The sequence below is a fragment of the Cynoglossus semilaevis genome, chromosome 1 (assembly GCF_000523025.1).
Source record: "Cynoglossus semilaevis isolate Cse_v1.0 chromosome 1, Cse_v1.0, whole genome shotgun sequence".
NCBI lineage: Eukaryota > Metazoa > Chordata > Actinopteri > Pleuronectiformes > Cynoglossidae > Cynoglossus > Cynoglossus semilaevis.
In genome coordinates, this window is record NC_024307.1 from 18,880,055 (window position 1) to 18,903,592 (window position 23,538).

Consider the following 23,538-nt stretch of genomic DNA (forward strand, 5'->3'; position numbering starts at 1 on the left):
ATAGCAGCAAAGACAGAGCTGAGGAAATGACAGCAATGTTGGAAGTGCACCTGCAAAAAGTAGCAACGGAAACAGAAAGTTAAAAAAAAGTATTTCCTCTTTTACTTACTCTAAAGAAAGTCTCCTCACAACCTGGCTCAATTTAATAATTCTGGATTTACTTTGTATTCATCCTGACAATGAATGTGGATGAGACAGAGTCAGGTGCTGGTGATGTAGCAGTGGAGCTCCATGACTCCTCAGTTCCTGATAAGTTTTAGCCTATCACATTTCACATAAATTCTGTTATAAATCTAAATCTGTTATTTATTTACTGCAAATAATGTGTCTTTATTTTTGTGCAAAAGCGACAGTCAGAAACTTCCACTAGGTGGGGCAAATGCTAAGAAATACATGGAAACACAAAAGAATTTGTCAAAACAATTCAAAAGAGACCAAGAGAGCTGTTAAAGAAGATCATCGTGTGAGTTTTTTCAATTACTGAGTGCATATCATGTTTGTTTTCAACTAAACAGGCTCAGGTTTTATACTGAGTAAGCTAAATGTGACTACAATCAAACTAGAAGATCATTGTATTTCACTACATACACTTTTTTTCGGGAAAATTGTTTAGTGGTGCACTTTGGAATTTTTCAGCTTTGCAATTTTTCAAACATAAAATATGTGCAGTGACAAACCTGGAAAAAAGATTGGGAAACACTGACCTAGCTGCTAACTGTTACTGTATGTAACTATTGTACTGTACTATTTCTAAAATAGTTTCACAAGATCAGATCTAAGTACTATTACTAAAATAGTTTCACAAGATCAGATCTAGCTTTTTTTCACCCCTAACAAAACAGTGAAATCCAATGTTCCTGTATAAGGATGCTTTAGTACACACAGAACTAGGAGTCCTGTCAAACAAGTAGAAAACATGTGCAAAAACACATTGCAAAAAACGCAGCAAAACTATATTTACGACTGGTTTTCCAACAACCACTGACTCAAAACAGATTAGTCAACCATTTCGTGTTGTTGCCGTAATATTTAAGATTTAAGTAATTATTGACTGTACTAAATTAATAAATACATTTTTGGAGGACTGGAAGTTAGTCCTTGACTAAAAGTCAAAAAACGCAAGTCTTATCAGGCTATTTGACAGTGTTTGTTTGCGTAGTTTGTGTTTGGCACAAAAACAAAACGAATTCAAATGAGTGGGAGAAAGTTTTGGAGGAAGTGCAGCACCGTGACCCTGATCCTCGCAGCTGTGTGTGCTTGTGCTCGTGCTGCCACTCACCCACTGCACCAGCGGTGACTCCATGAAAGTGGCCAGCAGCTCGGACAGAGTCACGTCCATCGTTGCGGCCTCACTCTCCGCTCGTCGATCACAAAGTCAGCATTAAATCTAGTTCACAGGTCCGAGTGTTCGTGTGCGTCTCCTGCGGGACAGAACAAAGCCCTGCGAGGCTCCCACTCTGTTCCACGCACGCGCACAGCTTCCTCTCCTCAGCACTATTGTTTCGCGCTGTCCCGTTTCCCTAAACACAACGTTTGAAATATCTGTCCCAATATTCCCACTTAACTATCAACACACGCGGTTGGGTTCACATCAGTCCAAACTCTCCCGGCTCCTCAGGTTACTTCCTGCGGTTCCGCGTATAAAAATCCACCCAGTTTTCAGGCTGGAGCTCAAACACTTGATCCAACTTCGCAAGTTAGTCGCGTTGCCAGGGATACATGGCTCAAACTACAAACTCCAAAAACACCGAGGAATTAAAGATTTAAAAAAATCAAAAATAAATAAAATAAAAAGGGTAAAATCTCAACAAAATTAAGGAAGTCGAAAGACAAAGTGTTCCCAGCATTTCCCACGCGTCTCACTTGCGTTCCTCTCTCCTTTTCCCCATCAACTGGACTCTTAGACCCAACAGACAGATGAGTGATTGAGAGGAGCACGGACCAATCCGCTGCAGCAGAGTTCGATCTCCGCCTTCTCTCTGAGATGACGTCACCAGACGCGCGACAAAAACAGCAAAAAAGTTTTGTTTAAGCGAAGTAGAGACCGTCCTGACGAATGGAGGCGATGTTTTATACCGTGTTGGTGGGCGAAGAAGCTCTACGTTTAACGCTGCGGTTGACAAACCGTTTCATGAATCAATTAAGTGAACTGTGGTTTGATCCACAGCACATAGAAATAATAATGACGTGTTCAAACAGGTGTTGATTGTTTTAAGACTTTTATGACAAATTGACACATTGTACACTAAAAATTATCTGTTTTTACATTTCCAACTTTTTTTATTTTATAAAATATTTCAATTGCTCATACTGGAATACTACCCTCACTGTTTGCATTGTTACTGTACTATATAGTACTCATACCAAACAAAAACTACTTTTCCTAAAATATCTGTAGTGGTTATTGAACAAACACTGATGTGACCCTCCAATGACGTCATGATGATGGTGGCAGCATTGGTCCTGAGCTCATTTGAGTTTCAGACTCCTGTTGGAAACACTTTATAGTCATTGTATTTCGACATTTACCACGTTTACAAATAACATTGCGCATAGAAGGGGCAGCGGTGGAAAGAGAAGAAAGTCTCCGTGGTTTAATGTAGTCTGTTAGTAGGTGTGACGACAAGTTCTAGAAGGAAGCAATAGCTAAATATAAATGTATAAAACGTCTCACTGAACATCTGGGTTTCAGACAGCCATTCTGTTCACATTTTAGATCTATCTACTTTATATCTATAATGTCAACAACAGCTGTTAGTTTTATAATATATGTATACAACAACAGTACATCCAGGAGTCATTGCTGTGAATGCCATTAAAGTGTGTCTGAAAACTCTGTTAGTTCCAAATGTTTCCACAGAGGGCCCTCTCAGTTTGCTGAGGTTGTGCCTTATTTATCACACACACACTCCTTTGTGAGGAGTCACACGTACAACCTGAACCAATGTCAATGCCTTCCAGTGAAAATACAGTGTGTTGTTCAGCTGGTGAACAGTCCAGGTCCAGTCCATCAACGTCTCTACCTTTAATGTACAGTACACATCTGACACGGGCCTTTATCACGGCAGACTTGTTCTCGAGTCGCAGCTGGATAATCGGGTGTAAATAATCAATTATTGATGGCTCATTGTCCCAGTGCTGCCCTACATGAACTAAACAGAAGCATGGTGAATGTAATCAGTAACACCTCTGCATTTGCTGCTAAACACACCAGAAATGCTGTGCTTCTGGGAAAAAAAGGTCATTTAAGAGATATGATTTAAATTATTATGTTGTCGTATGACTATTGTAACCCACATTTGCATTGAAAACATTCCAAAATGACCAAATATAAAAATGTAAAGTGTTGAAGAACGACTCTACTATTCTACCGCTGTCTTAAAGTACCTGTATCTTAACCTGTGTTAATAGAACCGAGAATTTCTTCCCAAACTTGGACAGAATGGCGGTTTCCCGGGCCTTCGCAGCGTCTCGCTGTGAGACATCCATGCTCTGTAAAACAGCGACATCTTCTGGTCGTCCTGTGTCACCATCTCTTGAAAAAGGGTTTGTTCTCACACCATGCGCCTTTTTATGTTAAATAAATACATATGAAGTTTATACAGTACATTTAATACATTTTTACTTAATGAAGCCCTTATGCCAAAAGAAATGTAAAAAGAAAACATTCACACACCAACAGTGAGAAAAAGTTAATAAAAAATATAATAGTCAATCAGATTAGAGTCTAAAGAAAACCCGTAGATATTACAATAAAAAAAGGACAAAACAAAATAAATACACGTGGTTAAAATACTGTAACAGTCAGAGTATTGCACCAGTGTACTGAAACTATGACTGTTAAGGATGAAGATCCTGTGACACAGCCGAACTCTGTTTTTTTATTATTATTTAATTCAGCCTTTAAATGCATTGTTGTTTTTATCGTGTTCTGCTACAAATAAAACCAGACAACTGATCTGGAATAAAAAGACCGTTCCTTCTATATCAATCATCTATTATTTATTCATTGTGAAAAATCTTACAAAAAGCAGATTCTCAAAGGAAGATGCAATGTTGAATACACAGAAACAAAACACTTTACATTCAATCCAGCCCACCGGCCTCCTCGTCTTTTCTCCATCTCAGATCGATGACAGAGAGGAGGAGGTAAAAACCTGTCATTCTATTGGTGCGATCTAGACTTCTATTTCAACATTACATACAAACAAAGGCTCTATGCAGCGACAACATTGACATGTGGTCAGGTCTACTTCAAATCATAGTAATACTTCAATGTGTGTATATACAGGCACACAAGCCCAAGCAACCACACACACACACATACACACATTCATGCCGTACACATACAAGGTCAGAAACCACAACAACAAAGCAACAGTTGTTCACAACCCACTCACTCCTCAGGGCTTGGGCTCAGAGGTGGACATCAACGTGACCACACAGGTCAGCTGATGTGCACGTCCGTCACTGGTCAGTCACAAAACAACAAAATGAAACAGCCAGTAAAGTGATGCGAGTGCTGTGTCTGTCATGTTAATGTTTAAAGTAAATGTATGTTATTGTTCTTTTCCTCATCAGTGACCAGTCAGCGGGCGACAGTCCAGTCTGAACACACGACCACAGGCATGCGGTGGTGTGTTCTCGCTCTCAGTGTGTACCTGAACCTGTGTGACATGGTCTGAGTACGTGTGTGTCATGGTAGTGACAGTGGTGCACAATCAAACAAACAAACAAAAAATTAGATCTTAAATGCAAACGTTTACAACATTTACTTGTACTACGAAAATCATAATTTAAGATCACAGGATAAAGTACAGTGACGCTTTTTTTTTTTATAAAAAGAGGTGAGGTAAAAGAACACATCTTTAAAGGAAACAAAGAGAAGAAACATAGATCCTTGGTAAATCAGGAAGTGCGCTAATAAACCAGGACGGTCTACGTACATCACCACAACAGTGACAAAAGCGACGACACAGAAGCGTCAGTTAGGAACCGTCCAAGACTACTTTACATTTTTCTCCCTTTCAGGACAGTCCATACACGAGTTCATTTCTACTAGTTCAGAATTATCAGTGCTGCAACGTTAATACATTCTACAAGACATTGACTGTGCAGTGTCCAAACTTCACTTTTCAAAACATACCAGGGGGCAGTGTTTGGGGAGAGGGTAAAAATCAGTTTGATTTACAAATTATCGTAAAGCAAAAAAAAGTATACAAAAGTATAGGCATGTAAAAAGTAACAAAAAGAAACAATTAAGTGTGGACAAAGTGAAATTTACAGCCAGCGAGTGAGACAACTGTGAAAAAATACAAGAGTAAATTTGCAATTAGTTGATTAAAGCTCCTTTAAAGACAACCTTTTGGCTATTTTCTTTTAATTATTTTTATAAACCGTAATGTTGATAGAAATGTTAATCTGCCTTGGTTTAATTTAAGCAACTATGAGTTTTTTCACTACAATGTTCTCTCTGCAACAGTGATGTAGCTTTAGTTTTCACTACAATTTTCTCTCTGCAACAGTGATGTAGCTTTAAGAGAGAATGACAACGTACTATAGAGTATTTACCTATTATAGCATTGCCATGTTGTCACTTAAGATCATTTTTAAAAAGCTGGTTACAACAGCTCTTCAGTGTAATATAGCTGTATAAACTATGTATTTATAGATAATTTATAAAGTTGGAAAATTCCTCATTGTGTTTGATAAAAATTAGGTCAACAGTTGTAAAAAAAAAAGAAAGAAAAAAACCCATATCTGCAAACATGCATCTACTATTATTATTGTATTTCACAGAAATAAAGCCACTGTGTGAGGAAACAGCTGCTGCTTGGAGTCTGGAGTCTTAATTCAGAAAACTCAGCAGTCAGTTACTGGGCACACAGTACAGACAGCAGTGATGGACAAGAGAAGTGTCAGGTTTAGGCATCGCCCTATGAACAACATGAAGGTCTATACATCATCAAGTGTGATTTAGTTAGCGGTTAGCTCTTGAAAAGGACTTTTTAAAAAAAGCATTGTTTATGTCAATGTTTTTCAACCTTGGGGTCACAACCCCACGTGGGGTCGCCTGAAATGTCTAGTAATTGATTAAAAAAACACTAATAAAAATATTTTTTAAACAAATTATTATTCCTTTTAAAATTAGGGTTAAAAACACTGTAATCAATGTGTTCTTTCACTTTCAGGAACATAAACCAAATTCAAATAAAAACGCACTATTATAATCAAAATCACATGTCAGAAAATGTTCTGAAGAAAATCTTCCCATCATGATCAGGAAATGAACACTTTGTTTTCTGCAGGTAGTGACAGACTAGCAGCCACACCTGGGTTTTCAGCTGTGGCTTTACTTCTGTGAAATGTGACACAATTCTGCAGTTGGTCTGAGGAGAAAGTTCCTGCTTTTGGAACTGTATTTTTCTGTCGCATATTTATTAACATTGACTGAAGGCTAACTGTGATATATTAGTGCCTGGACTGTAACCTCTTCAGATTAGACTGTTGATGTAAAACTCACAACTTTCTGATCAATAAAAGAAACAAACAACATGTTTTCCAAGAGGTTCAATTCTTAAATCCTGACTAAAGTAAAACTAAATGTTCTGGTTCGTGGACAAATTCATGCCCCGTGTTAAAGACAGAATAAAAAAACCTTCAGCCTGTAAGAGAAACATGTCTGTGATTTTAATGTTTTAAAGCTACAGTACATCCTATAATGGGGTTGTTTTCACATTAAATGCTCGTTGTTTTTCTAACTAAATAAATTACTATGTTTTACATGTATTTATTTCAGTGACATTGAAACTTTAACCTACAATAGTTAAAGTAGGTGATATTACTGTGTTTTTGATTGTGACACTTGATCTCATAGTACATTAATACTGCAGCATAATATTAAAAATTAAATTTAAATATTCCAATATTCAACTTTATTCTCAAAAATAGTCACCTTCAGCTAACATCAACCCTAACATTCTGACTAATTAGCAGAGCGTGTAAAAGTGAATCAGGGTCCAGTTGATTTTACAGAGAAGCAGGCTCCACGGGCTGTGTGTGTGTGTGTGTGTGTGTGTGTGTGTGTTTTCAGCGCAGCCAGGAGCAGGGCACCCACTGAGGTTCAGTGTCCAGTTTGTTGATAAATCGTAGCAGCTCATTGTAAGCTTTGTCCTGGTCAATGTTGACGATGACGGCGTCAAACAGGTGACCGCAGCTCTGCTCCATCTCCCGTGCTTTTTCTATGATGTCCCGTAGCTCCTCGGGCTAAACACACACACACACACATTTAGACAACGTAAACACCGGTACTCTTTATCTGTCAATGTGTGTGTAAACAGAACTGTCAACAGTGACAAACCTTTGGGTTCTTGTTCTCTTTAGCCAACAGGGCTCGCAGTCTTTCCTGGGAGGGCGGAGCTACAAAGATGATGTAAGGCTTCAGGTCTGAACTCCTCAGCACCTTTAGGGCCTGTGAAAATAATTATAACACATGTACAATGGCAATGAATACATAAATTAAAAGTACGATTAAGGGATTTGAATGTGTTGACTTGACATATCTTCAAACAGGCTAAATTAGTACTAATTATTCCATGATGCAGTGATCAACAGACGGCCACTGGATTCCAAAATAACCATCAAATAAGTATTATAGCTTTATATGTTTGTACAGTGCAGTACCAACAGTACATGCAGGTGTACTCTGAAGGAGTATCTATCCTACATGAACAGACACCCACCTGTGTGTGCAGACAGAGCACGCAGATTTTTCCAGTGTTGATGACCTGCCTCACTGAGTCTGTGCTGGTCCCATACAGGTTCTTCTCAAAGTCCCCAGATTCAATCAGCTTTCCTGGGTGATGGCAGAACAATCTGGTTATTAATGTGTGACTTCAAATATTTCACAGAACTTGGAGAAGAAGATTTAGGTAGGAATATTTTTATATACAGTTCTTAAAAAGAATAGTTGAAAATTAAACAATGTTAACTGATGTCAGTACCTTACCAGTAACCCATTTTTTTGCTATGGCACTTATTTTACATTCCAAAAATCCCACCAAAAATATGCACTAAAAATAAAAAAAGTTTTTAACGTATGTAATATTCATATTTACTTAGACTTTACCTACAGTGTGAAACCCAGACCTTTTCAATTGAACACCGGACCTCAACCGAACACAACACTGACGTCCTTTTAGTTATAGTAATCTGCTGCCACCTAGTGGAAAGTTATGCATTTGTTCTGGACGTCTCAGATATCACTCACTTATTTGTCCCACAATGTGGAACATTCAGTGCGAGTCTTTGGAGCCCACACAGGCTACCACACCGTAGACACCATTAAGGCATCATTATATGTGAGGTCTATCTTTAAACATCTTAAACATCATAATTCTCTGGAAGTCTGAGGTTTATAATATGTTGTTTATAGTTAACAGTTCTTGAACCTTATTGTATAGATTGTTCTCCTAGTTGCTGTAAGTCAGTGTGAATCTGCTTCATTGTACATGACTTTATCAGTGAAACCACAGTTTGGTTAAATCTATGTTCCAGGGAAACAAAACATACTGATAAAAATGTACACATGTGGCTACAATGTTAAAATAGCCTCAATGTTTCATAAAAGAACATAAAACAATGTCAGGAAGATTAAAAAGGTGCATATTTTCTTTTGTGTCCCATGTTTCTACTGGAAGTGGAACTGACTGCCACTAGTTGAGGCAAGGTTCCAGCAGAGGGCGCACACAGCTAAGGAAGCAGTGAAGCTCCACATAAAACAAGACTTTCATCAAACAACTTTGACAACTGTGAACGCTATATATGTGTGTGTGTGTGTGTGTGTGTGTGAAATATTGTACATTTTACCTGCTGATAATTCAGCTTCAAAAGTCTGCCGGGACACAAAGTGGTAGTCACGACCACTCGTCTCACCTTCACGACGACTTCGTGTGGTGTCTACAACACACAGACATTTGGAATATTTCAGTCAGGGGATTGTGATTGTGTGTGATTGTGTGTGTGTGTTTATGTGTCTTACGAGGTACAGCCACAGCGAAGCGTTCTGGTTGGTTGTTGAGAAGTCTTTGCCTTAGTTCACCCTGTCCACAGCCACTGGGACCAATGAGTGCAATCGGCCTCTTTCTATTGGCCGGCTGGTGGTAGAGAGCCATCTCCTCATAGGTGAGAATTTCCTCATCGAAATCTGTACCAGTGCAGGAATCAGAACTCATGATGTGTAAAAAAAAAGCAAAGCTGTGTGGTTCCTCAGACTACAGCAGGACTTGACCTACCGTCGTTCTTGTGAGTGTTGTACAACAGCTTTTTTCTTTTCCGCTTATTTTTCTTTGCACACCACAGCTTTCCTGTGAACAAAAGAGTTCTACATCAGAGTGATTACCAACTGGTGGCCTGCGGGCCAAGTCCAGCCCGCTAATTCATTCAATGCCGCACGCAACTGCACTGCAAAATGTAGTGTGGTCCACAATGTTAGAGCAACTGAAAATAAAACAACTGAGACTTAAATATCTATCAGTAATCGTTACTATTTCTGATTCTATGTAGATTCTTTTAAAGACAGAAATGTTCATTTTAATTCATGTTATTTGCGTGTCCAGCCCCTGAGGTGTCTCTGACAGCTGTAGTTGGTGACCCCTGGTTTACATCGTCATCCTCAGTGATTTCTGACATTACTGTCAGCCTCACTCTACTGATGTGAATCCATAGATCTTTTTCACTGTTTCACTGTGACGTGAGTGGTTTACAAATTATCAAGAATTTCTGCAGCATTCTCAAAGTATTTTGCGTTGAAAAACATCCAGAAAATGTGTGAAGCTGTGAACCACCATATAAATCTTTCAACTGTGTGCATCTGTTTCCTCTTATTTCTCCATTAAGGTCAGCCTCTGTACTCTGCCTCTGGATGTTTCTTAGTACACGGAGGATAAACAGAGCAGTAAAAACCACAAGAAAGAGCTATTTTAACAAAACAAAGTAAGCAATAAACTCCAATAATGTTCTTGTCCTAAGATTTAATGGAGACGTTTAACAAAGTATGCCCTTGTTTAAAAAGCTAGAAACCTTAAATAAAGAGTAACTCAGCGAGTGAGGCGTGTGGAGGATGGACAAACTGACCAGGCTTCTCAGGCTCCTTGTCTTCTTCTATGGTCTGTTTCATGGCTTCTCTTTGCTGCTGAAAGTTCTTGCCTGCAGAGAAGTCAAAGACCAAAGGTTTATATATTGTTGTGTCTCACCTAATGTCCCAGTATTCTAAGGAGACATCCCCTTTTCTGATCCACCACAAACAAACATCGAGTTATTACAAAGGTTCCAACCACAGAGACCGTCTCACCTGGCACCAGTCCAGCCAGTGGCTGGTTATCCTCATCTCCGTCTCTGTAAGCCTGCCACCAGTTAGGGTCCGACTGACTGATTATGTGCAGGATGTCTCCTTTTTGGAAGGACAGGCCGAGCTCTCTACATGGTACGTAAGGGTCGTCGGAGGGGTCATAGTCAAAGTGGGCCTTCACATGGATCTGCAAAACCAAATATATTAAAAGTTTCTCACAGCTGCAACCACTATATAAGGAGTTGGCGGTCTCCCTTCCAAATACTTGAAAAAAAAAAATCACCAGTTGCCAAACATTCATTAGTCAGTTTAAATAAAAAAGAAAACCCTTTCACAGTGGACGCTATTGTTGGTTAAAAAGTAGAAAACTCGACACTCACCACAGTCTCTTTGACAAGAGGTCTGCTCTGATTGCTTGGAATCAGCACAAAGGTTAGTAGGCCGTGCATGTCGGCCTGACACAGACAAAGAGAGAGAGAGAGAGAGTCATTTATCATTGTGATGGTCACATGATATTCTACTTTTTTTTATTTTAACTTGATGTGGCCTCAAATTGTCAACCAGTGTACACAGGTAGAATGTTGTTCCTGATCAATACAGCAGAGGGCAGTAATGGTGTCCTGTAATTGCAGCCAGTGAGAGCTCAAGTTATGACATCACTGTGACCTCTGCACATGAACTGACATTATGTTTGAGTATAAATAAAAATGACTGCAAACTTCTCCACTGTAGCTAAATGAAAGCCAACTGAAATGTATTAGCCATTCTCAAATCAGACAAACCACATTTTTACTTTTTTCTATTTTTTTTTTTTTGCATGATTAACAGACTGTTACAAATACGGACAAGTCAGGGTGAATATACTTACCAGAATATCAAAGACCTGATTGACATCTTTTCCTCTGATTTCGATGCCGTTGATCTCTAAGATTTCATCCCCTTCTGATAACAGACCACTCTGTTCTGCTGCTCCGCCTCGAACAATACGACTTATGACGACACTGTCCATTTCATTACGCACAGTCGCTCCCTGTGTGTAGTTAAACACATTGAAAAAGTGTTGAAACGTTTCCTTTCTTTGACTGTGACCACCCTCTCCTGACTTCCAACAGTTTGATAAGAGCTTCTACTGGGAGTGTGCAGTAAGTGTCTCACCAGTGGAACATCTCTGGCCTTTTCTATGCGAACAATCTTGACAGTCTCTCCTCCCCACTGGGTGAGTGTTTCTCCTTGTGCAGGCAGTGTTTCAGGCTGCATTTCCTTCTCTGCTATGTTGTCATGAGTCAACAACAGCGACTGTAACACACACAAACACCCAAACACACATTCACGTGTACTTTTGCTTCTGTTACTGCCATAGAGAAACAGACAGAAACAGTCAAATAAAGTATTAACATCCTGAAGGTTGATGTCGGACAGCAGGGAGTGTAGTTCGAGTCCCTCTTTGTTCTGACTTGACTGGATGAGATTCCTGACCTGAAACGTACACACTTATGATGAGGTCAAAGTAATAATAACAATTAAAGACACAACAAGGACAAAGAACAGGGACATGTTAAAAAGTCCACATGTTCACACACGTCTCTTATTATTAGCCTGGTTCTCAGACTCAGTCGTCTTTAGGTTAAAAATAAAACAGTTTCTTCATTTTTAAATACTGAAAATGCAGAAATAAAGTCATTCAATATTGTAATAAATGTAGTTATATGATTGGCCAACTTATCCTACATTATAGTGGAGGGGGTGTTTTAAAAAATATTAACATGTAGATTTTTTTTATATAAAATGAATATAAATACATAAAACTAAATGAATAAATAATCACAAGTTTTATCTTGAATTATGACATAATTTTTTTTCTCCTTTGTGTTGTTTTGGACTGTTTTTTCCACTTCACCGACAATGACAAAGAAACATTTTTCAGAGAGAACAGTGTAGACTTGTTAACTTGTTAGCAGCCAAATATGGTGGTGGGCGGGGGGGATGCAACACAGCAGAAATATTGTGTTGGTCATTAATGAGATTCCATTGAAAGGAGCCATTAATAGTTCTGACAACAAGACAACAGTAGCAGGACAACTGCAGCCATGACAACTCTTCAGTTGATCTTTGTAGGATCTACAGTTTATACACTGAATTTACACAACACAGCAAATATATATAATATATAAATATATATATACACACACACACACACAGACATCATCAGTGACTAGACGACATCAACAACATTAGTGTTGACTTGACTTGTCGACAGTCATGCCACCCCTAGCATATGTTTGGAGAAGTTTTTTGATCACTGTGAGAGGGTATATGGAAGTTTCATACTTATAGACCTTGAGGTTGGGATTGGAATTATGTTAGAGAGAGGGCAGGAATTAGAAACTGCTTATACAAAAATGTTATGAAGCAGTGTCATAAAGAAGTGGTCACATGGTTTACCTCCATGGCCAGCGGAAGTGCCTGGTGAGTGTGTGGGTACGGAGGAGAGGGTCGGTGCATGCTGCTGACCACAGCATTATGAATTTTCAGTGCTGACTGGAAATCAGACTAGAAGGGATAAAGACACAAGGAGCAGGATTAATTTGAAATTCCACACAAACCTGAGGTAACACTCAAAAATTCTGTGCATGTGCCAACAATCCACCGACATTTGCTTTCAAACTATGTCGAACAACTTCACATTTTATTTCACATAAATCTGTCATAAATAAGTCGTCTGCAAGGAGAAAATGAAACCAAGAAGTGCGGTACAGTCTCCAACCTCTTAATATCAGAGTAAAGCCCCACTTCAGAATGAAGTCTCACTTCAGCTAGAGGAATGTTTGGGAGCCCTTACAGCTGTAGACATTTCATTTCCACAGAGCAGAGACCAAAACAAACCATCTATCAAAATTATAACTCAGAGATTAGAATGTTTTGGAAAATATGACTATAGTACATTCACCTGAGGCTGTTTTCATTTAATAGACTCAATGTTACCTTGTGAAGTAGTGCAAGTACCAGCTCTATGTCATTCTGACTCTGCTGGTCAGACAAGCAGCCTCGAACCTGCTTCAACAAGAGCAGCAACTCCTCCAACTCTGTGGGAAACAAACAATCGGTGCAACTGAGAGAACGGGTTGAAAAAGAAGCACAAGTCATAAAACAGTCATAAGGAAACGTCTGTCTTTCCTGACTGAAGATGGAACTTTATATAAGTGATCTTCTCATTTCCTCTGTCAGGACTTACACTCTACCGTGTGTGTGTGTGTGTGTGTGTGTGTGTGTGTGTGTGTTCCAGTGTTTGTGATTGTGTGAGTGTGTAAACATCACCACCCCTGGCAAAGTTTTAATTAAGTTGCTCTTCAGAGTTTCTCTTGTCGTCCTCTCCCTCCCTGAGGAATTTTGTCTTCTTTACATTCCTTTCTCTTCAAGTTTCCTTATCCATTCATAATTTTATCCATTCCTTTTTGTCCCTTTATTTCCACTCTTTGTTTTTCAAATATTTATCTTCTTACTGCAAAGAAAGTAATGCGAGTTTTGTGTTTTTTGTGTCTGAGTATGACTTTCTTTTACCCAAGAGTGTGTGCTGGCTACTGAGCGATGACTGCTGTGCTGTGTATGCATCTTCCAGGAATGTCGGGTTGTCAATGCCAATGTGGGGATTTTGGGAGAGTTTCCTGAGTCTGAGTGAAGCATTCAGGTCCAGCTGCCGACCTTCTTCCTCCCTTCTACGTCGCAAGTCCTCCTAACACAAACACAGAGAAACAATACACGATTAACTGAAATTCGTTTTACTAAATAAATACATTTTCAGTTTTATAGGCACAGAGGAATAACTTTTACAACCAACAAGTGGATAGAAAGGAGCTGCAGAAACAGGTTTGTGCAAAAGGTTCAGATTAGTGAGCATCTACCTGATTTCATGCCCAGAAAGGCTACTAGAGTTATTTTAGTTCTGAGAATGTGGGTAGAGAAGAACAGAGAAGATCACGAGTTCCGGTCTTTCTTTGTAGATAAAAAAAAGATCACATTATAGAGTAACAAGGCGGGAACTTTGTTACTATGGTAAAGACAGGAGTGGCAGTGAAGTATGTGAGGATGGTGCAGGACATGTAGGAGGACAGTGAGTGATAGAATTTATGCGTTTTCAAAAGAACGACTTAGGTTAAGTTGAAAGTTAAAGCTGTATTAGCATCCACCCAATTAGAGATGATAAACCGGCAAATAAATAAATAAATAAAAAACAGGTCTGAGGAATAGCTTGGATTGGAGAGTTTTGAGATTGAGTTAAAATGGATAAAGCTCTTCATGGTTTGGACATGTGACGATGAGAGATCGAGATTGAGTTAAAATATAAAGCATATAAAGACAAACAATGTATCAGATCGATCTATTTATCCTCCAATCAATGAAGCCACATCAAAGATAAATTATCTAAATACTTTATGTATAAAATAAACACAACTGCTTTGTGTGTCTGTGTGTGTGGGTGTGTACCTGATGTTGTCGTATTCTTTCCAGCTGTGCAGACCGGCGGACTGGTAGCATCCGACTGCCCAGCTCTCCTGGACAATCAACAGCCATTTCCCTGTGCTGCTGCTGTCCTCCCCTCAGCTCTTCGTCTCCTCCTCCTCCTTCACCAGCAACATGACCATTCAGATGGGAGGTTGTCATCCCACTCTGACACACAAACACACACCAAACCTCAAAAATGTGTGTGTTTGTGTGTACTCCAGTGAGAGTTTTTTTTATTTCCTTGTCTGTATCAAGAAGATCTAGGAGGGTAGCTCAGTAAACAAGGCAGCCATTGTTTTGTTACCTGTGGAGACGAGAAGAAAAAAAAAGCTGATGCAGCAAACTAGTCTTTTTAAAGAAATGCTTTCTGGGATTTTCCACACATGGCAAGACCATATGTTTTGCAGAAATCAATTCAGGGGGCAGCAGTACTGCAGAGGGAGGGAGAGGCTGCAGGAGAACGGCCAGATTGGCTGGAGCTGACAGACAGAGGCCAGAGCAGCTCTGATAAACCCTGGACGAAACCTGATGGGAAGAATTAAATTTCTCTCTGCAGATGGTGGAGTCGGTCAGAGAAGAAAGAATGAAGGAGAAAAACAACATTTCAGCAAATGACCTTAAACCAGAGCTGCCCACACTTTTTTGGCTAGGGAGCTACTATTCAAATGACTATGCATATAATGGTTCCATAGTGTAGACTGTATTCAGAAACAATGTTTTTATTATCTTTTTCAAACTTTTTGTATGTACATGAATTATATTTCACTAACAACATGCACTTTAACAAAATTATTTTCACCCAATTTATCCTAATAGATGGATTCTTATTTGGTTTTTGCAGAAAAGCACTTTTTAACTTTTCAAGTTTTTTTCCAGAGGTTTGTCATGTCATCCTTTCATGTCAAATCCTCATCAATACTCTCAATACTCGAGTTGGGTTTTTATAATAGAAGTAGCTTCAAAGTATGTTTTCCTTCAACTTCACCAGGTTTGTTGCTAACCAGCTTGTTTTCCTTCAATGTCACAGTAGAAGAAACCACACCTAGAACTTCACCAGGTTTGTTGCTAACCAGCTGTTTTCTTTTAAAATATTCAACCGATAAAACAGTGGATGAATCATAGATGCACCACAGACAGGATACACTCTCACCCTTCTCTTTCTGTGCTAGGATGGTGGTCGTTGGGTATTATGCCTTTACCTTTCTTCTCCAAGCATATTGCCTCCTCTGTACATGGCTCTACATTCCATAGTCTTTTATTAATAACACTGTTTTGTGGTGTTATTTAAGTGGAAATGTCTTTTAAAATCTTTTAAAAAGGAAATCACACGGTCAAATCACACGGTCAAAACTATTACTAAGTCAAAACTAAGTAGAGTGATTATTTTACATTAACATCAGCATCAGTTTGGTTGCATTTCTTTTGTTGTTTTCTTCATTCAGTAATTGAACAACAATGCCCTTAGAACCCTGTAATTCCCCCCATAAAACCATGACAACAGCTTAAGGCGATTGCCCTCTTTCACAAACATAAATAAATTTGATGTTGTGAGAGCAGGTGGTGAGGGCAGGGAATGAGACAGAATGGCCGCCTTATCTGTGTGTGTCAGAATGACAACAATCTCTTACCAGATCTAAACATGCACACGCACACGCACACACACACGCAACCTAATTAACGAATGTCTTCCAGATTGGACTTGTCACATAAAAAGACACAATTATTCACTGACAAAGCCTCACAGAAGCTAATAAACCAATTTAAATAATCAATGTTATCTAACATCCTCACAACACCAACATAGATGTATGTTCTATCAATAACAGTTAGATTTGTTGGACAATACTGTGTTCATTTCTATCAGTCAATGATGTAATGAAGTGTATTTTAACAGCTTCAACACCACCAATTTACAGGCCATTTAAAAGTTCACCAATGCAATAAGCTGTACTATGGGAGCATGGGCAACCATAGCCACAGCAGCAGCAGCAGCAGCAGCAGCAGCAGCAGCAGCAGCAGCAGCAGCAGCAGCAGCAGCAGCAGCAGCAGCAGCAGGTAGCATGGAGGATAAAAACAAGAAACAGGCCATTGATGTGTCTGTGACACTTAAAAAGAGCACAAAGTTCACCAGACACAATAAAGGGCCAAGGTGATACTTTGTTATAACTTAACAGCAACAGTGTGGTTACACAGACAGAGATACACATGCGCAAACACACATCTGAGGTCACATGATGCAGCAGTGAGGAATGCCATGTCGCCCAGAAAACTAAATTCCAGTGATGGGGGAAGGGAAATGAGTGTGTGTCTGTGTTTGTATGCCATGTATTGTGTTTTTCATTACCTCAGTATATTTGCTCTGATCTTTGTGAAATGTTAAAATCATCATTGCTGTTAAGCCTAAAAAACAGATCTAAACTCCATACACATTACTGCATTTCACAGTACAGTCTGCATCTCGAAATGCAGTTCTCTTTTTTCTTCTTCAGATCATTCAAATGTGCATCCAGTTCCTTTATCTTTAAATGGTAATGGACAACTGCATGCACTGCCTACCTCATCTGCGAGGAAGAGCGACAAGAGAAACATGACTGCAGGTAAATCCGCAGATCCTGACAGGTGCATCACACTCTCTTTTGTGCACATGCTGAATCAAGTGCTTTTCTTCTGTGCAAATGCACAACTGAGTGTTTTTCATTTGTGTACATGCAAAAAAAGTTATGTATGGAACCTGGCCAGCGTGGTAAACCAGTAGGACACTGGACAACAAACTGCTGTCCAATGGTTTTAGTTAGAGTCAGGGCCAAGCTCAAAATAAGAAGCTCAGAAAGAAACTGAAGAGCCAAAGCAATTCACAATTCACAATGGTTTTTAGTGCTGGCAGTTATGGAGTACAAACACTTCAGAGATGCAAATGTCTACCAAATCCCAGGGCTGATAAAGCACTGTACAATGTATGTCCGACAAACACATTCCACTGATATTTACAGGATCGATGCTTTCAGAATAAACGTTTGAGCCACAGTGCAGCACATCCACACGTGCAAACTCCAAGATCGAAAAGAAGCCTTTACCATGGTCCACAATAGGGGATGTCTTGAGCCAATTGTCAGGATTGGTATCAGTCCAATATGGGACAAAATATCAGGGTCAAACACAAAGAAACCCTGTTTGATCCAATACCTAAGCCCAAATACTCAATTTAACCTTCTGCGACATGATTTAAACAGGGTCACTATTGCCTCAAAAATAGCAGCCCATGACATGTTGAAGGAGCAAATAAGGTATCAGATTGATATCAGTGTAGACAGACGTCTGATACCGAAGTTGTATCGGTATCAGACATGAAAAAGATGTATCAATTTGTCCCTAGTTCACATCCAACAAAAATCCTACACAAATCCTACACAAAACTCTGTATATTTAGCCTTCCCCTAGTTTTATTGATTAAATCTATGCATACAGGCTTGTCTCTACAAGTTAATAGCTCAACACAACTTTGTGGAAGCGAGTAAATCATTAGAAACTGAGTACGGCCTCTAGATAAAAATATAGTTAATATTTCTCAACAAGTATTTTACTTCAGCATTCTTTTAAAAATGTGTTTTATTGAGGTGAATATCAAATTTAAAATTAGGTCACAGGTGTGTAGCAAGCGCAAAAGAAACATAACACACAAATCCAGTAACAGGAACTACTGGTGAACTGGGGAACTAGTTGTACTTCAAGCACAGGGAAGGCCCAACAGACCTGGCCACCAAAAGTTGATTTAATATGAGAGTCAGTGAACTGGTGTTGGAATTATTTGTCTAAAAAGGTAAGAATTTTCTTACACCAAAATATTGACTTGTCAATCAATGCAGGTCAAAATATTAACGTATATTTCAAAAGTTTTGAAATATAATAAAATAAAAAAGACAGACCAAAGAATGACAAAAAATGACCTTGTGTAATTCTGCTGTGATAAGCAGGAACAACTGAAACCAAGAGGAGTGTGACTGTCACTGGGAGCAGGAGCAGAAGCAGAGCCCGCTCTTATCTTGGGTCTAACTGTGTACACACACACACACACACACACAGACACACACACTGAAAGGAGAGAGTAAATGAGAGTAAGAGACAGACAGACAGAGAGGGAGAGAGAGACAGAGAGAGAGAGAGAGGAAGACAGGGCTGTACCACCTTGTACCAGACCAAAGGGAAAAAAACAAAATAAAATCTTAAAGAGAGGTCAAATGACAAATATATGTTGAATGAATGATGACATCACAACACCACAACAAACCATGGCGTTTCTAAATACTAAATACTGTTCAAGCTATCACAGATACGTTTCTCTAGCTTATCACATAGTATTCTGTATCTCTTTCAGACCAGCACTGATTTAGCAGTGTGGACTTTAGATCTGGATCAGATGAGAAATCAGGTGTAAAGAGAAGAGTGAGAGAACATTCCAGAGAACAGTGGACTGTTGTATTTCTCTGGAGTTTGCCTAATGTGTTACTTACTCACCCTTTGTTTACATGTGTTAAAGTCAACCTGCCTATGATCTCACATATTACCAGCTAGAGCACCCATGGAAATGTAGGTTTAGGGTTTCAAAGTATCACAGTGTTGTTTATAGTTTTCCAGCCTGTGCTACATAACTACATACCAACAAACCGTTGTACCAGCAGGTCAGAGGAAGTAAGAAAAGTAACGTCGTAAATAATTTACTAGTGTTATAAAATATATAATGAAGTCATTGAAAGCTTTCAATGAAAGTTCTGGACCAGACAGACTGATGTTAGCTGGGGTAAAAGACAATACAGGGGTCCTCGACTTGTGTTCGAATTCTGTTCCTACAGCGTGACATAACTAAATTTTTACTGTACATCAGTATCTATGTCACTCACCTACGCTAACACAGTGGTAACAACAATGGTAAACAACACAAACAAAAGGAAAGTGAATGTAGCACATTCCAGTGTACAACTGGAGAATGTAAACAAAGCCGTCTTCCGTTTGATGACATATTTGTCCACTGCGCTCACCAACAAGTTCCTGCGTGAAATTTGTTTTAAATTCACAAACGTATAACAGGATGATGCAACAAGGCTTTCTTTATAAATGTATGAGAGATGGCGACGTAACCACGAAACACCATGGGTCAAAGGACATTGTAACTTGAGGACCTGCTAGACATGCAACAAATTACAGAATACCATTAGTATAAAGGAAAATGTTTTTCCTGATCTAACACATAGACAAAGCAGCCAGGCAGAGGTGAAAAGATAGGCTTTAATAGATGTCCATAGTCATAACCATTGAGGCATAATAGTTCATACTGATGCTTAATTATAACAGAGCAGGTGGCACTATATCCAATTGTAGTTGGTAAAAAAACATTTCATTTATAGATCACTGCCAGTTAAAAATACAACATTTCATTTATAGATCACTGCCAGTACCTTGATCAACAAAAAGTAATTTCCTACTCTGTTACACACTAATCATTATCACTTGTTACAAGAAGACTTGCCTTGACCTTTACTTCATTGAGTGAAGTCCCCGACTCCACAGGTGGACAAACTGTAGTTGACACAAGTGCTACTTCAGTTTGGTTTCAGGATTTGAACTGCCTGAAGACATGAGGATATCCTGTTTCACATGTACCTGCAGCGAATTCTGGAGTTTGTATTGGTACTGTTGAAAGGGCAACCCCTCCTCCCCTCTTATCTGAGAAACAACAGCAGCTGACATCAGACCTCTACCAGCCTATACATCACTTGAAGCCACTGCAGTTACTAAGCATTGGTTAGAAAGCTCACTTGTGGTCATGTCTTCTTTGGACCAGAAAATGATGTCATGTTACTTTCTAACAGCAGGTCAGTAAAGCAGCAAAGAAGAAAGGACACAAATCCTTAACAATTTTACAACTGGATCCTACTACTCTGGAAATACATAATCTAACACTAGTCTGTAACAAAATGGAGAAACCACTTTTCATGGTTGGCTTTTTCTAAGTCCGCCTTTGAAAATCTGTGTAATGTTTGTACTCAGCTGCACCCAACTAATCATTATCAAATCCAGGCTGACAAGACACAAGCACAGCTCAACATTGGAAAAGAACTTAACTCACAGCAAAGACTTCTGCTGACCCTGTTCGGACTTTCAGTCCTGATTCCAATACCTTTGCATAACTAACTTTGCATATCCGCCTCTAACTGATACTGATCTGATACCATTACTGGATTAATAAACTCTATACCTCATCATCTGGCACAGGCTTGATGTAAAATTAAAAGAATTACTTTCATGAATGTGTAAACAAAATGTTGACAAATTAACTAGGGATGGCTCAATACAATGCTCAGTATCAGCCCGACATTAATTACATTTACATTAATCCATTTAGCAAGTGCTTTTATCCAAAGCGACTTATAAAAGATTACATTTACATTAATCCATTTAGCAGGTGCTTTTATCCAAAGCGACTTATAAAAGGAGGGTTAACAATCAAACATGTGGTTCTTCTGGGAATTGAACCCAGAACACTCAGCGTCCGAAGCAGGCGTGCTAACTGCTACACTATCTTAACATCTTATTCTAGAGTAGAGGAAGTCAATAAACTTATAAACAACTAGTTTTAATCTATATGCAATAAACCATTGCATGTAGTAGTGCTGAGCACATTCGGAGGGATGCAGCCATCTGTCTATATTTTTTGTTTTATCGACCATTTATTGCAACTGGCTGAGATATTTCTTGTTGAATATATTTTTTATATTTCCAAAATAAATAGACCAAAAAGACAGCAGCAATAAAGTTGAAAGAATGCAGCGCTGCAATTTAACCCAATGGAAAAAACAAAAACAAAAAACAAAGGAGAAAGATTTGAAGGGGTGGGAGGGGAAAATCAACTCACAGCAAACCCTGGGAGAGGAGATATAAGTATACATTTAGATTAAAAAAAACATTTATGTCTAATTCTCAGCCAGTTGTTAACCAAAATTAATTATTTAATCATATAATAAGTCTGATGCAATTATTTTTTATTTTCATGACATAACTTGTGTTAAATAAATCTAATCCACTGATTCTGTAAAAAGGGTGTTACAGGAACAAGTAAAACAACAGATGACTAAATGACTAATTTAAAAATTTAAACTAAAGGTGGCTAATCCATCTCCTCTTTTGAAGATACGCCAGTGCCTGTACACGACTTATTTTACAGGCAACTATTTCCAACGATTGGGGTATGGATAACGATCCAGATAAATTGTACCATCTCTGTAGACACTTCAGCGGAGATATTGCGTATGTCTAGCTACGTATAAACAAAAACATATTCCTTTTTGGGGCTCGTTTGGACTGTACAGTGTATTACTTTTACACGGTTTCCTGATTCACTTTTTAACTTGAATTCAAGAACATTCGTTATTTTAACCTTCAACATGTTTTAACCCTGGGAATGACTGTATGGCTTTTTCAGAAACTTGACGTACTTTTTTGGGGTTACCATATCTGTGTTTCTGACAGAAATAAAGTGGTTATATTGACAGATATGTCAGTAAGTAGCTTAAATACGAGGACGCAGAAACAGAAGCTATGACAAAGACTCAGGAAGCTTCGCAATAAAGTCTTTATATTAAAAGACACATAGTTCCCGTAAAACTAAAATATGTTCATCAATTAAAAGAAAAGTAAACACCAACGGTAGCCCTTCATTGATCCATGACAGCTTTCTGACCGGTTACAGAAGCGCCAGTAAACCGTGTCAACTGTTGAAAATGTCTGTTGTGGTGAACCAAAGTGACCCACAAGTGGCTACTTACTTCAAATTGTCGATAACATACGGTAGCTAAATTTCGTTTAAAATTACCACCAATCATCTGAACCCAGGAGACTTATCTCGAGTTTAACTTACCGCTTATAAATGAGTTTGGCGACATTTGTGGTTATGGGGCTAACATTAGCGGCTAAGTTGCTAACTGGCTCTTCCTGCAGCACCTGTTGATAACAAAGCCACTCAGATCTCAAAGAAAAACGCTACAACACTCACCATGATCCCGCGACTTCAACGTTTCAAAGGCCGATAGATCCAACAGAGAACTAGAAAACAATGTTGACTTTAATCCACGCGCTCGTTACTAGGGCTTTGGTTTGGTTGTTGCTTCTTGGTTTCACTCTGACAGTCTCTTACTCAGTGGTTTATTGGAGAGAAACGGACCTCTCCCTGCGCCTCCTACTCCACCTCCTCTTTCTCCTCTCGGACTGTCAATTCCAGTTTCAGACAAGGGGGCGGAGACGACATACCACAGAAAGATAAAAGAGGGACGCTGATTGGACTCGGCATTAATCTAAACCAATCGCAAGTGCCGCTACATGGGCGGAATGCACCGCGAAAATGTCGTAGAAGTGGATTATTAATGCACATGAAGTAGTTCTGGAGACGCCGACCGGGAAACATGAATTTGTGACGTCTTGCAATTAATTAATATCCTTAAATTAAAAAAACCCGTGTGTGTGTTTTGAGTCAACGTCAACAAACCTTAATTCCAGTTTCAAATATAAACCATGGTTCTTTTAGTGTTTTTATCAGTGGCGAAAATAGCCATACAATAGCTATACAGGTCCCTGGGCCAACCGCAAAAACTTATTTACACTAAATAAAGAATGTTAGTAAAATGAGAGGTACTGCATAAGAC

General features: G+C 39.0%; 2 protein-coding genes across 4 annotated transcripts in view; both read right to left on the reverse strand.

Annotated features, from left to right (window-relative positions):
• Positions 1-1,913, reverse strand: part of ccdc88c (coiled-coil domain containing 88C) — a 35,592-nt gene extending 33,679 nt beyond the window's left edge. Inside the window, 1 exon segment of the mRNA XM_008316630.3 lies at positions 1,280-1,913. Coding sequence (XP_008314852.1) covers positions 1,280-1,339 — 60 coding nt within the window. The 5' untranslated portion in view covers positions 1,340-1,913.
• A 4,450-nt stretch (positions 1,914-6,363) lies between these two features.
• pals1a (protein associated with LIN7 1, MAGUK p55 family member a) lies at positions 6,364-23,306 on the reverse strand. Of its 3 annotated transcripts, XM_025057276.1 has the most exons (18): positions 22,893-23,306; positions 15,242-15,398; positions 14,831-15,152; positions 13,907-14,078; positions 13,331-13,431; positions 12,791-12,898; positions 11,747-11,824; positions 11,504-11,644; positions 11,217-11,378; positions 10,729-10,803; positions 10,352-10,535; positions 10,135-10,206; positions 9,294-9,365; positions 9,041-9,205; positions 8,869-8,958; positions 7,743-7,855; positions 7,361-7,471; positions 6,364-7,266 (listed from the first exon to the last, which is right to left on the reverse strand). In XM_025057276.1, exons 3-18 carry the CDS (start codon positions 15,005-15,007, stop codon positions 7,090-7,092), a joined length of 1,998 nt encoding a protein of 665 aa, XP_024913044.1. In that variant the 5' UTR covers positions 15,008-15,152; positions 15,242-15,398; positions 22,893-23,306; the 3' UTR covers positions 6,364-7,089. The 3 variants fall into 3 exon arrangements, with proteins under 3 accessions (XP_024913044.1, XP_008314863.1, XP_008314870.1); XM_008316641.3 differs by lacking the exon at positions 15,242-15,398; XM_008316648.3 differs by lacking the exons at positions 15,242-15,398; positions 22,893-23,306 and adding an exon at positions 22,758-22,869.
• Positions 23,307-23,538: the final 232 nt, after the last annotated feature.

Excerpts from the sequence above, each read along its gene's own strand:
- pals1a (XM_008316641.3), bottom strand. The coding sequence starts at position 15,007 with ATGACAACCTCCCATCTGAATGGTCATGTTGCTGGTGAAGGAGGAGGA. Across the intron at positions 13,432-13,906 it reads TAGCCAGCACACACTCTTGG|AGTTGGAGGAGTTGCTGCTC; the intron begins GTAAAAGAAAGT and ends TGTTTCCCACAG. Across the intron at positions 10,804-11,216 it reads ATCAGGTCTTTGATATTCTG|GCCGACATGCACGGCCTACT; the intron begins GTAAGTATATTC and ends TGTCTGTGTCAG.